The sequence below is a fragment of the Lipotes vexillifer genome, unplaced genomic scaffold, assembly GCF_000442215.2.
Source record: "Lipotes vexillifer unplaced genomic scaffold, Lipotes_vexillifer_v1.1 scaffold434, whole genome shotgun sequence".
NCBI lineage: Eukaryota > Metazoa > Chordata > Mammalia > Artiodactyla > Lipotidae > Lipotes > Lipotes vexillifer.
The window spans coordinates 335,350-348,078 of NW_006797498.1; the positions used below are offsets into that span (position 1 = coordinate 335,350).

Below are 12,729 nucleotides of genomic sequence, written 5' to 3' on the forward strand. Positions count from 1 at the left end.
GAATGCTGGTGTCAGGGTTTACCCTCTGTGCCTCATCCCCCAAACCCGAGATGTGAGGGTGGGACATGGGTAGGGAGATAGACGTTATGCCTACAAAAATAAGGTCATGTCACATATTGACAAAAGAGGGAATATAAGAAAAATCTTGATGGCAATGGCTCAGGGGAATGCAGACCTTAACATTAGAACCAGAATATTAAGATAAAAATTTAGAACTGAAGCACAACTATTTGAACCTTGAAGGGTAGTTTCTAGAACAGATTATCAGGAAGAACTCTTTTATTCAATAGATGATAAATCTATGAGATTTATTACAAAAGAGCTTTGTTTAGGCCAGAAATATCCACAAGTTTGAGAAGGCTTTAGATACATCCATGAGCTAACAATTCATAATGAGGGAGTTCAGGAAAGTTAGTGGTATAGGCACAGCTGATCTCTAGTTCATCAGCAATATGTCCATAACTAGTGATAGAAACTGAACTGTTGAAATACATCTGTAATGGTTGGTAAGCAGCTGCTACCCTGAGGTCTCTTAGTGATCTCTGCCCTACTGTCCAGATCCCTTCACCAAGAATCTCTAGATCTTCCTAGGATCCAACCACTAACTAGCTAATCCCTGGCACAAATATGGTTGGAATCCATTCTGACTGAGTGGTGCCATGGCCTATTGGTTGTTAAATATTCCGCTGAAGATGACATACCACTGTGCTCTCCTAGAAACATCCACTAATGCCACTCTGAAAGGGAATAAAATGTTGAATGGACCATTATTTGTCTGACTCAGGATACTCAGAATGATGTTTGGCTCAATTAACAACAACATCAAAAAATGTCTATCTTTCCTTTCCTCTCTCATGATTGCATCTTCAGAGTCCCCCAAGACTGAATATGTTACTTTAATGTATACATGGATCTTTGAGAAGTACCCATGAGGATAATCCCCATGCACTATGTCAACTCCTCTCTCAAAGATGTAACTTTAAGCATAAAGATGAGAATCTGCAACTAGTTATAAAAATAATATACCATTGTAGTAACACAAATCAGTTCAAGTAAATAGGAAAATCATGTGCAATTCAAATGACTACATAGTTCCAGGTGTAAGTATATATATGCATGTGCTGGCTAAAGCACGCTGACTTCTACAAATCCTGTACTATTCAAATTTCCCTTCATTTTTCCCATCCCTTCTTTGGTATAGGATATATTTATGGCTTACAATCTCTCTCCCCTTGTGCTTCCTATTCCACTGTGTTTCCAAGTCCTGGCATCATTCTCAACTGTGTCCCATCACAGACCTATATCACTCCTGCCACCCATTCCTAAACATCACTGAAGAGAATTCCTCTTGCTTTCATCCCTACCCTTGTTAATAAATCCTCTCTAATATCCCTGGAAGTACCAAATGAACAGAATTCCTAACATATCTGGTGCCCTGCTCACAAACCTAGGTTAATGAGAACTGTACCTTACATGTGTACCCCTATCTCCACCTGATAAAATGGGATATATTTTTTTTTTTTTTTTTCCTTGCGTTATGCGGGCCTCTCACTGTTGTGGCCTCTCCCATTTGCGGAGCACAGGCTCTGGACGCGCAGGCTCAGCGGCCATGGCTCACGGGCCCAGCCGCTCCGCGGCATGTGGGATCCTCCCGAAACGGGGCACGAACCCGCGTCTCCTGCATCGGCAGGCGGACCCTCAAGCACTGCGCCACCAGGGAAGCCCAAAATGGGATATTTTTTAATGTAACTGTATCAAAAATTAGCTTTTGTTCAAATTTGTGAGTGCTAGGTTCAAAACTTTTAAAAACTGTCATATTTGTCCTTTCTTTTTCTTTAGGAAAAGCATCTCTATTGCATACTAAATTACCCATTCTGCTCTGCCCTAAGAAAAGCAAACAGAAAAACTGGAGATGTGCTGTTTTAAAAACAGAGCGTCTTTCAGGTTATATCTTGGGAATGACAGGAATTCAATTCCCTCTGTATTTTCAGTCTTGTATGTTTATGGTGCTCAGAACTATAATAATGGTCTCGATACAAGATTTTGAATAATCAAAGGAGGACTTAATTACTTTCATTACATTCTACCTTCTTACTGAATGTTATTAACCAAAAAACTAAGTACTTTCTGGGGAACTCCCTATTAGTACAAAAATTTAATTCAATAGAATACCCAATTTCCCCAAGCATCTCAGTTAGTCCAAATAGTCATGCATAGCTGTAGTGAGATGTTGATCACAATTTAAAATAGGTAACCAGATAATCCTGAGTAAAACATTTAATCATTGTCAGTGAGACCTGTACGTAATGGTACAGATGCCAGCATCCCTGACTATAGGCAAGAGGCTGAGGGGCAGGAGGCGGGCTATCTGTCATTGTACATAAACCATTTCAATTTCAGTAATATATAGGCACATACTGATTCCTAGGATCCTTATGAAATTCATCAAGTTTAAAAAGGAAGGGAATTGTCTGGGTACATGGAGTTGGTACTATTATCTAAATTCACTCAAACTGCTACCTAATACTGTAGTACCTAGGCATTTAATTTGTCCAAAAAAAAATTAGATATAGTAAATTATATGCAGTGAAACAATTATTAACAGTAATCATAAACAGTGAATATCTACATTAAAATATGTAATAATTATGTATAGTAAAATACACTGATAGTAAGTGTGCAATTTGATTTTGACAAATATATACACCCATGTAAACAATCCCCAATCAAGGTACAGAAAATCTCCATAAACCCAAAAAGTTCCTGCTTTCCTCTTTCCAGTTAATCCCTCTCCTTGTTGTTGAACATCAGATAAAGGATTCAAATGGCATGACTCTTCTGTGTCGGGCTTATTTCACCCAACATAAAAGTTCAGACATTCAGCCACGTTGTTATGTGTACCAGTAGACGTGTGTGTGTGAAATTATAGTTTTTTTGAAAAAAACAGTGACCTTGAGTCTGTTATCCTGAATCAAAAAAAATTCTGAGCCTATTGTTAATTTTCTCCTACAGAAGATGATTTCTGCAGCAAGCTCACTGTAATGGTAATAGGATTCTAGAATTATTTCCTTTATTTAAGACAATGAGCTCAATAGTGACTAAATAATTATATCCTGACTCTTGTAATCCTAAAAAATAAGGGAAAACATCAGTTTGTCATTCCATTTCCATATTTCCTAAATTTTTATCAAAAATAATGAAAACTTGCCTTCAACCTTCCCTTGAAATTTAAAGTGCTCATGTTTCAAATCAGCAAATACTTTCTCAAATGACCATTTGTTGTCAATGTTGCTGTTTCTTGACTAGGTCGCTGCATTGCCAGCAAGTTGGAATGCAACGGGGAAAATGATTGTGGAGACAATTCAGATGAAAGGAATTGTGGGAGAAAGAAATCAGTATGCTCACGGCAGTATAATCCCATCCCTAGTGTACAGCTGATGGGCACTGGGTATGTATCATCTTTTTATCATTTGGGAAGTAGGACCATCTCAGAACTAATGAGTTGGAAGCAACAATGAAGCAATGAGACCCACCATTGTCTACATTCCTCATGAATGTCTTACTCCTCTCACCAGCCCTGTCCCGGACACTAGGCTACCATGCTCAAGCAGCTCAAGCAGGCCATAATCCTCATTCTTAAGGAATAAAAGAATTTAGCCTTTTCGTATTTAGTTCGTAGCAGACAATGCTGGGAGTACTTCATAAACATAGTTTGTTTTCATTCTTATATAGCCTTCTGACAGCTCTGGAGGGGATCAGGGGAAACTGGTGGGAGGCCAGCCAAGCTGGGAGGTACCAGGGTGGATTCCCGGGACTATATCTTGAAAGGGTGAGGACCCACTCAGAAATGTGCAGTCTCCACATCTGTATGTTGGAAGACTACAAACTGATTTTAGGTTAGGTCCTAAAATTTCCTAATCAGAGTTGATTTCAATGAGAGCGCTTCAACAGCGTCTTCTTATCAATGTGCAGAAATCGTTTCCTTCTTCTCCACTCCCTGGAAAAAAACCTCAGCCAAAAACTCCTACTGACCATGGAGAAAAAGGGTATCAAAAAGTATGCTTGTGAGTGTACTGAAAGCGAAAACACTAAAGAAGCGAAACCATTCCTCAAGCGCGAGAGGCAAGCCCTGAGCCAATACTGGAGACAGAGCCAGAAGGAAAGGAGTCAGGCAAACACAGAAGAAATAGGGTGATCAAAAAACAATGATGTGAAAAAGTAGGGGAGTAAGAGGAGATGTGAACATGGCGAGGGCGTCTAAAACTTCCTCTTACATGGACTCTGTGATGTACGGATAGGTCGGTACAGTTTAAAGGCAGAAGGTCAGACCTGCGTTACCATCTGGTTCTACTTGCCCAACTTACAAACCAGGAAAAGGAGCCTCAGAGAGATTAACTAACCTGTCCAAGTTTAACAACTAGTAAGTGCAGGAACAGGATTCAAACCCAGACTCCAAGACCTGGGTTATTTCTACCATTTCATTCTGATTTGGGACAATATCCACCTTAGAGATGGGAACGTAACGGAAGAAACCTCGGTGGGCCACGCAACCCTCCTCCTGATCTTTAAATAGTGCTCAGAGGGCTTCCCTGGTGGCGCAGTGGTTGAGAGTTCGCCTGCCGATGCAGGGGACACGGGTTCGTGCCCCGGTCCGGGAAGATCCCACATGCCGCGGAGCGGCTGGGCCCGTGAGCCATGGCCGCTGAGCCTGTGCGTCCGGAGCCTGTGCTCTGCAATGGGAGAGGCCACAACAGGGAGAGGCCCGCTTACCACAAAAAATAAAAATAAAAATAAAAATTTTTAAAAATAGTGCTCAGAAATTCTAATGTTCCTCTTTTAGGTCATGAGGACATTGGAGGTTTGGCAAGGGATTCTAAATTCATTAGACTGAGACAGTGTCCGAGAAAACTTGAGGAAATACAAGAAAAATTGAAAACAAGAGCTAAGCCTTAGCTGGAAGCATAAGAAAGACCAATAATCTCTTGTACTCTCCTTTTCTCATGGTAAAGAATTCTTCTTTCATTTTTTGCCCAGAAAGCAAATAGTTTTCTACAAAATTTTATTGCTTTGTAGTGGGGTTTTTTTTGTCTTTACTTGTATGGCCAGACTTGCATAAAATGAAACCTTGAGGCACCAAAGACAAACAACAGAAATTGCAAATACAACCTCATTTGATTAGAATAAAAACTAGAAGCTATTGAAACAAACTCAAGGACAGCAGTACAATGGAACAGCCATTAGTCTGGAAATAAGGGGAGCCGTGTTCTAGACCTACTTCTGTATTAATTCATTAGATCGTGACCAAGTAATTGAACATCTCTGGGCTGTAGTTTCCTCATCTATATGTTGGATGGCTACAAACTGATTTGAGGTTCTGTCCTAAGAACTCCTAATTAGAGTTGATTTCATTGAGAATGTTTCAACAGCATCTTATCAGGGTACACAAATGGTTTCTTTTTTTCCTTTCTTTGGAAGAAAAACTCAGCCAGAAACTCCCACTGATAATCACATTTTCTAATGTTCTGATTGATTAGGGATGACATTACAAACTCACCTCTTGTTCAGTTGGTCGAGACTCTCGAGTTACAGTTGGGGAGGACCACATGCTCTGTGTACTTTGGCAGAAGGACCATGTGGGCCCCTGCCAACGAGAGCTGTTGTCCCAAGAATTCTCAGAAATGAGCAAAACCTACTGGCTCAGAGACAGCCAGTCCTCTCCTCGCCTCCCCAGGGACTGAGAGTTTTGAGAGCTGCTTACTGGAATCTCTCTAACCTGCTGGACTTAGAATCTCTGCCTCCCTCCAACACATTTCTACCCAAAATAAGAAGTTTCTGGGGTGGCTGTCCCTCTTTTTAAATGGCATCTCTCCAAGAAAGAATTTAGTAAGACATACCAACATTGCTACTTTGTCAACATCAGTCACAGGTCTGAAATCTGAAGCAAGAATCAGGTGATAGTAGTATGCTGTTTGTTTTTTCTCAGGCTCAGCCAAAGTACAAATGCATACACACACACACACACACACACACACACACGTATAATACATGAACACACATTCATATTTATGTATCTGTATATATGAAAATTTTAATTAAATTCAAAAAGTTACAAAATATAACATTAAAGCCAAATTAGATAAAGCACTTTAGAAACCTAAAATATTAAAAGCCACGATGTATTTGAAACACCAAAATATTTAAAGTCAACTTAAATGTCACAGAGGGGAGAAGAAAGAATAGAGCTCAAAATTGCTGCATAGTTGGCTTCACTCCTAAAAGTTCCCTCAGACGCACCCTGACAGTCACTTCCACAAAAATCCTACCTTCAGGCTCTCTGCCTGAAGCTGCTACCTTCATAGATTTCTCATGACCTGGGAACCATTTTTCTCAAGCCCTTTCTTGTTTTTGACAAATTTATAGTACATGGTATAAGGCAGTTAAAGGTAAACAATTCTTTTTTCCTCATTGATCCCTCTTAACTCAGAAACTGAAAGAGTCTTAAATACGTGTGTTTGTCATGCAAATTTAAGTACTTTGGAAAGTTCTTTCCAGACCAGCTCCTCTTATTTCCTCTCTCAAATACCCATTGATACAAATTCAATAAGGGTGAGAATTTGACTAAGAGATACAAGTTACAGAACCCACAGGAATCACTCTTTTTAAAAAAAAAAACAGCTTTACTGAGATCTGATTCACATATGGGTCCTCCTGCTGTGTACCTCATTTATTCTCACACTACTGCCACACTCACAACACTTCTGATGCCAGATGTGGGGTAGGTTTCCCCTCACCAAGCAATCCTGTGTTACCAGCCAGGAGCCCTAAAGTTTAATTGAATTTTGACCCAATCTACTTGGAGATAGTGTCAGATCCCATACGTTAAGGGCTCAGTCCTGGAAAACTGCCCCTGCCCCCTGCAATGTCAGATGCCAATTGCAAGTTCAGGTTCTCACCTGTGCCTCTGGCACGTCGAAGATTTCCAAGAACTTATCCTTGGGTTTGATTAATTTGCAAGAGCTGCTCACAGAAATCAGTAAAATAACTTACTTATATTTACCAGTTTACTATAAAAGGATATGATAAAGGATACAGATGAACATCCTATTGGGAGAGATGGGTAGGGCAAGGATGTGGGAAGGGGAATGAGCTTCCATGCCCTGGTTAGGTACCACTCCCCCACACCTCCATATGCTCACCAACCCAGAAGCTCTCTGAACCCCATACTTTGGGGATTTTTATGGCCGCTTCATTACATACGTGTGATAGATCATTACTCCTGTTTCTAGCCTCTTTCCCCTCTCTGGAGAATGGAGGGTAGGGCAAAAAATTCCAAGCCATGAATCATGGCATGATCTTTCTGGTGACCAGCCCCCATCCAGGAGCCCACCAAGAGTCACCTCATTGGAACAAAAGACAATGCTGTCACACAAGAAATTCCAAGGGATTTAGGAGCTCTGTGTCAAAAACTGGGGTCAAAGAACAAATACTAGAAGAAAAGGTGCTGTTAGTGTTCTCATCATTCAGGAAATTGCAAGGGTTTTGAGAGCTCTGGTCCAGGAAATGGGAGGCAGAGACCAGTATATATATTTTGTATTATCTCATCTAATGTAATCCAGCATTATCAAATTTTTGACACAAAACATTTTTTCACAGAATACATATTAATATCTACAAGAACTTGGAAAACAATTAGCATTCCGAAAAAGTTTTCATCTACCACAAAACAATTTCTTAAATACTTGATTTATACTAAGCTAATTAATCTCTCTATGCTTCAATTTCCTCATTTGTAAAATGGGTATAATAATTATGTCTATATCACATGGTTGTCATAAATATTAAGTAAATATAATATTAGTATTAAATACAGATCAAACAGTACTAGACTTATAGTAAATATTATGTAAGCATTTGTTAAACAAATTTTAAATATCATTACAGTTATTAATAAAAACAATAATAATATGATTACAATTCTATTAAGATATTGCTATTACTATTTCATTATTAGCTCTCTATAAGAATTCTTTTACTGTATCATACTGAAGGAAGTTAACCCAGATTGGCATTAATTATGTAATAATTTATTTCATAATCTACTTCCAAAGTTTGTACTGGTTCTGTAACTCATGAAATAATTATAAACTCAAATTTTATGTCATGATGAAAGCCTAGAACAATTAAATAAATGGAATAGGGAGAACCTAACAGAGCCAGAGGGGCTGAGTTTGGCTTCCAGCCCTTTTTGGATACCTCACCATAAACTACAAAAAATGGGCTTTCCTTCAAGCCATTTGTCATGAGTCAAAAACGTCTAAGAGAATCATTTCTTTCATATACAGTAAATTTTAAAGATTGCTCTACATCTATTGAATTCTTAAAAATTACTTTGTTTATAGGTTTCATTTTCTGGCAGGGGAGGCCAGAGGAGAAGTCCTCGATAACTCTTTCACTGGAGGAATATGTAAAACTGTCAAAAGCAGTAGAGCAAGTAATCCATACCGTTTCCCGGCCAATCTGGAAAATGTCAACTTCGAGGTACGACAGCTTATCATGCGGCACTCCAAATGCCAATGGTGATTATAAGCTAAATTTCCAATGAAAAATGAGTCATGAAGGAAGGGACAGAATAAAAAGGTAATGAACATTTTTCATCACCTTTTATGTGTTGGTGTTTAATCCTTCCACAACCGAGTAAGGTCAGTGTTATTATCATCAATTTATAGGTGGAAAATAAGGAAACTAATTTGTCCAAAGTTAAACAGCTAGTAAGTAGTGGATTAGAGATTTAAGCACAACTTTTCCAAATTCCAGAGTCCATGCTTTCTCCCGTGAACAAATAGCTGTAACATGTCCCCACTCAGATAAATGACTTGGTTTATTCAGAATTTTCTTCTACCATAGTTAGTTCTCTCGGATAACCACAAAATTTAGACAGAAAAGAGGGCCTGCCTTCCAAAAATAAAAATTAAGATGAATTTAAGTATAATGGGGGTACTTCTGCTTACCTTCCACCCCATTTTATTAGTTGGTTTGGTTTTCTGTTTGTTTTTCTGAGAGGTAACAAGCAGCATACTATATATTCTCAGAATCTAGCCCAGTGCCTTACACATGATAATTACTCCATACTTGCTGAACTAAACAATTTGTTTCTTTTAATTTATAAGAGAAACAGGAAAGACATGACTTTAATGGCTACATCCATGCATACAAATATGACACACTAGAGAGAATTTCAGAAAATCTAATGATTTCTGAGACCACTTTATAGATAGTATGTGTTCAGCAAAATTCATTCAATCCCTTCTTAAAAAAAAAACTTTTATATTCATATAAATACAGGCATTTCCCAATTTGACACACTCAATTTAAAAACCATCTAATATATGTTAATGGGTGTGGGGAAATGTCCTTGGGGTCCAATTGCCAAATTCAAACACCTTTGGGGAGACTTACCCTGAGAAGTCCCATCCCTGCCTGGAGGTAGATGCGACAAGAGTAACACGTGACTCTGACCAGGTAAAGAGAATACTCACTATCTCCCCACAGATCCAGAAGATGCTAACCCCAGAGGGTCCACCACTACCAAGGGAGGTAGAAAAGGTCTTGCTGGTATGCTGAATAGGAACTCAAAAGAGACCTTTTTCCAAAGAAAAAATAACATCAAAAAGTCTGTCAATGATGGGAGATGTATTCTATTCTTTTTTTTTTTTTTTTCCTTGCGTTATGCGGGCCTCTCACTGTTGTGGCCTCTCCCATTTGCGGAGCACAGGCTCCGGACGCGCAGGCCCAGCGGCCATGGCTCACGGGCCCAGCCGCTCCGCGGCACGTGGGATCCTCCCGAAACGGGGCACGAACCCGCGTTTCCTGCATTGGCAGGCGGACTCTCAAGCACTGCGCCACCAGGGAAGCCCGATGTATTCTATTCTTAAGATGTATTGAGTAGGCTTTGTAGACAGAGCTAAAACCCAGACATTTACATATAATATCATTATGTTGGAGGATGCTTTCTAACTCCCAAAGAACCAATCCATAAGCTTACTTTCAAAATACAATAATTTCCAAAGAAACATACTGCCTATATTCCCTGCAAGCATCCCTTTTATACAGTTTTACAAGTGACAAATGTCAATTAAGCTCAGCACAAGAGAGCAAACACGGGCTTAAATAACACTTTACATTTATACTATGCCCTTGAGGTTACTTACATCTATTGTATCTTTAAAATACTATATAATAATTTGCAGGACAAAACACTTAACCATCAAAGTCAACTGTCAGTCCTTGCTAAACGTTATAAACCATTAGTTTTCCCACCAAAAAATACTAATAATTTGCTACTGTGCATCTCTTCCCAAGTTTGAATTCAGGGGCATCATATAGGTAGCTTGAAATCAGCTATAGTAGGAATATTTATGGCACAAGAAAAGGCAAACGCTGTAGTAAATCACAGATTTTTTTTCCCTCTCAGAGAATTGGTTGTTAAACATTTACCAGCAGAATGTTGGATCCACCCATATAATTTAGTAACCCAAGCGTGTATGGCAAGTTATATCAGGAAATACAGCCTGAAAAATCCTCATTCGGAAGAAAGTAGATTCATTTCGTTATCCGTGTAGTTCTGAAACTTGTCCAACCTTAAGAAGATGCCTGAGCTGATCTCTAACTATATGTCATTGAATTTTAGATAATATTCAATTGCTGAGGAAGGTCATGGTGATATTTCTTCAAACAAAGATTTGGAAAAGACCAGACCCAAGGTCACAGCTATTGGTTTACTTTCCACTGATCTCTTTATTACTTTGTTCATACCGTTAACAGGCAGCTGTGCAAATCTAAGCTATTCCTTACTGAAAACAGTAGAGGAAGAGAAATTCAGCAGGCATCTGACCTCCTTTCTTCTATAGTATAGGAGTTTATTGAGACAGATGAAATCATGGGCTGGCTGGCACACAAAGATTAGAGGGGGCTCCTGAAAGGAAGGCAATTGGACAGGAAGTCAGAATGGAAGACCATAGGAAGAATTCTGCCCCTCAGGGATCTTCCAAACGCTAAATACAGAGCTAAATACCATAAGATCCCTGCACTAGTCCCCAGAGTTGTATCAGTTCTCAGGAATCCTCCTCTCATTTCTTTGGAGCTGCTGCTCGCTACTGGGTGTATGGTAAAGCACTTGCTGTCACCAGCAAACTATAGTGTGCAGTTACCACTAGACTTTTGATTCTTACCAATATACTGACCTACCTAGACAAGGTCTCTTGCTATATCCCAAAGCCTCAAGCCTTCATAGATCTGCAATGCCCCCAAAGCCTCCCTAAATCCCTTGTGAAATTCACAACTTCAGGCTCTGTCTCTAACCCTCACACCACAGAAAGTAGGTGTCACCCTGTCCCCTCCATTCCCCAAGCCTCTCTTAACTCTCTTCTGCTCCTCCCTACAAACCCAGCTCCTTTCTTCAACACAAAAGTGAAAGTGTCAACACATATGGAGCCCCAGGAGGTCATCAGCCCACAAGATCCACAGGTAGTCAGGAGGGCTAAGAATAAGATGTAAAATGAGGATTAAACCTTTTCCCCAGAGTTTGCTTAACATCTCTTCCTAGGAAAAGCTAGGAAGATGGAGCTAATCAGAGCCCACCATCTGTTCCTTACACCTCACGAAAAGAGCTCATCTTCCTCCTTTCAAATGTTGTCTTGGCTTTCCATATTCCCATTCATGAAACAGCATTCCCATTCATTCACTCATTCTCTCTCTCTCTCTCTCTCTCTCTCTCTCTCTCTCTCTCTCTCTCTCTCCCACACACACACACACATCTCTCTCTCTCTCTCTACCACACACACACATACACATTTACTTGGTCAAAAACTTCTGTTGACTTACCTCCTAAATATCTGTCAAATCCACCACTTTCTCTCCACCCAGCCACCATTCCCCTACACCTGGCCATTCTCCTGAATCACTTGGCTGATTGCAACAGCTTTTTAAACTGCTCTCCTTGCCTCTACTTTAGTTATCTGTAGTTAACATGATCTTTGCAAAACAAATGTGATGACAACATTCTCAACTTTTCAGTCACTCAAATAATATTTTTAAAGAACTTATCAGATGCAAAATCTTGCATTTAGAGGTCAATTCAAATGCTTTAGCAGGGCATACAAGGCCAGGCCCCAGTTTCCCAGTTCAATCTAATTTTTCAGCACTGCTCATCTATAAAACTGCCTTCCCACCAAACCAATATAGGTGGTCAGATTTTTTCTGAGCTTCTGCCCAGGATACCCAGTGCCCCTACCTTACGTGCAAATATTGTTTTCTTTAGGCTGACACATCTTTTCTTTTGTGAGAGTTAATTTATAAAATAAAATATTTGTAGTCTGAGTTTTTTTAGGCAAATGGTAAAGAAACGTCAGCAACTACATTTAAATATGGTTGTACTGCTTTGTTGTTAACAGATGAGCCTCATTTGTGGACAATTTAAATGCTAACTAGCAGGTCCTGCAATGTCTCAAAGGAACACTGAACTTTTGACTGTATTTTACTGTTGAGCAAGATTCTCTTACAGCTGGGTTATTTCTTCCCTTGACTAATTGTGCAAGCTATTTAATTGTGACATGTGGTTTGCCTCACAGTGCATTTTAATATTGAACATTTTAAAACAAGGGATTTTTCCATTGCAAACCAGACAAGCATTTTTTTTATTGCAATATAGTTGATTTATAATGCTGTGTTAGT

General features: G+C 39.4%; 1 protein-coding gene across 1 annotated transcript in view; it reads left to right on the forward strand.

Annotated features, from left to right (window-relative positions):
* Positions 1-12,729, forward strand: part of C6 (complement C6) — an 88,297-nt gene that overhangs the window by 4,772 nt on the left and 70,796 nt on the right. The window contains exons 4-5 of the mRNA XM_007469650.1: positions 3,307-3,448; positions 8,400-8,538. Coding sequence (XP_007469712.1) covers positions 3,307-3,448; positions 8,400-8,538 — 281 coding nt within the window. The remainder of the gene's footprint in view (positions 1-3,306; positions 3,449-8,399; positions 8,539-12,729) is intronic.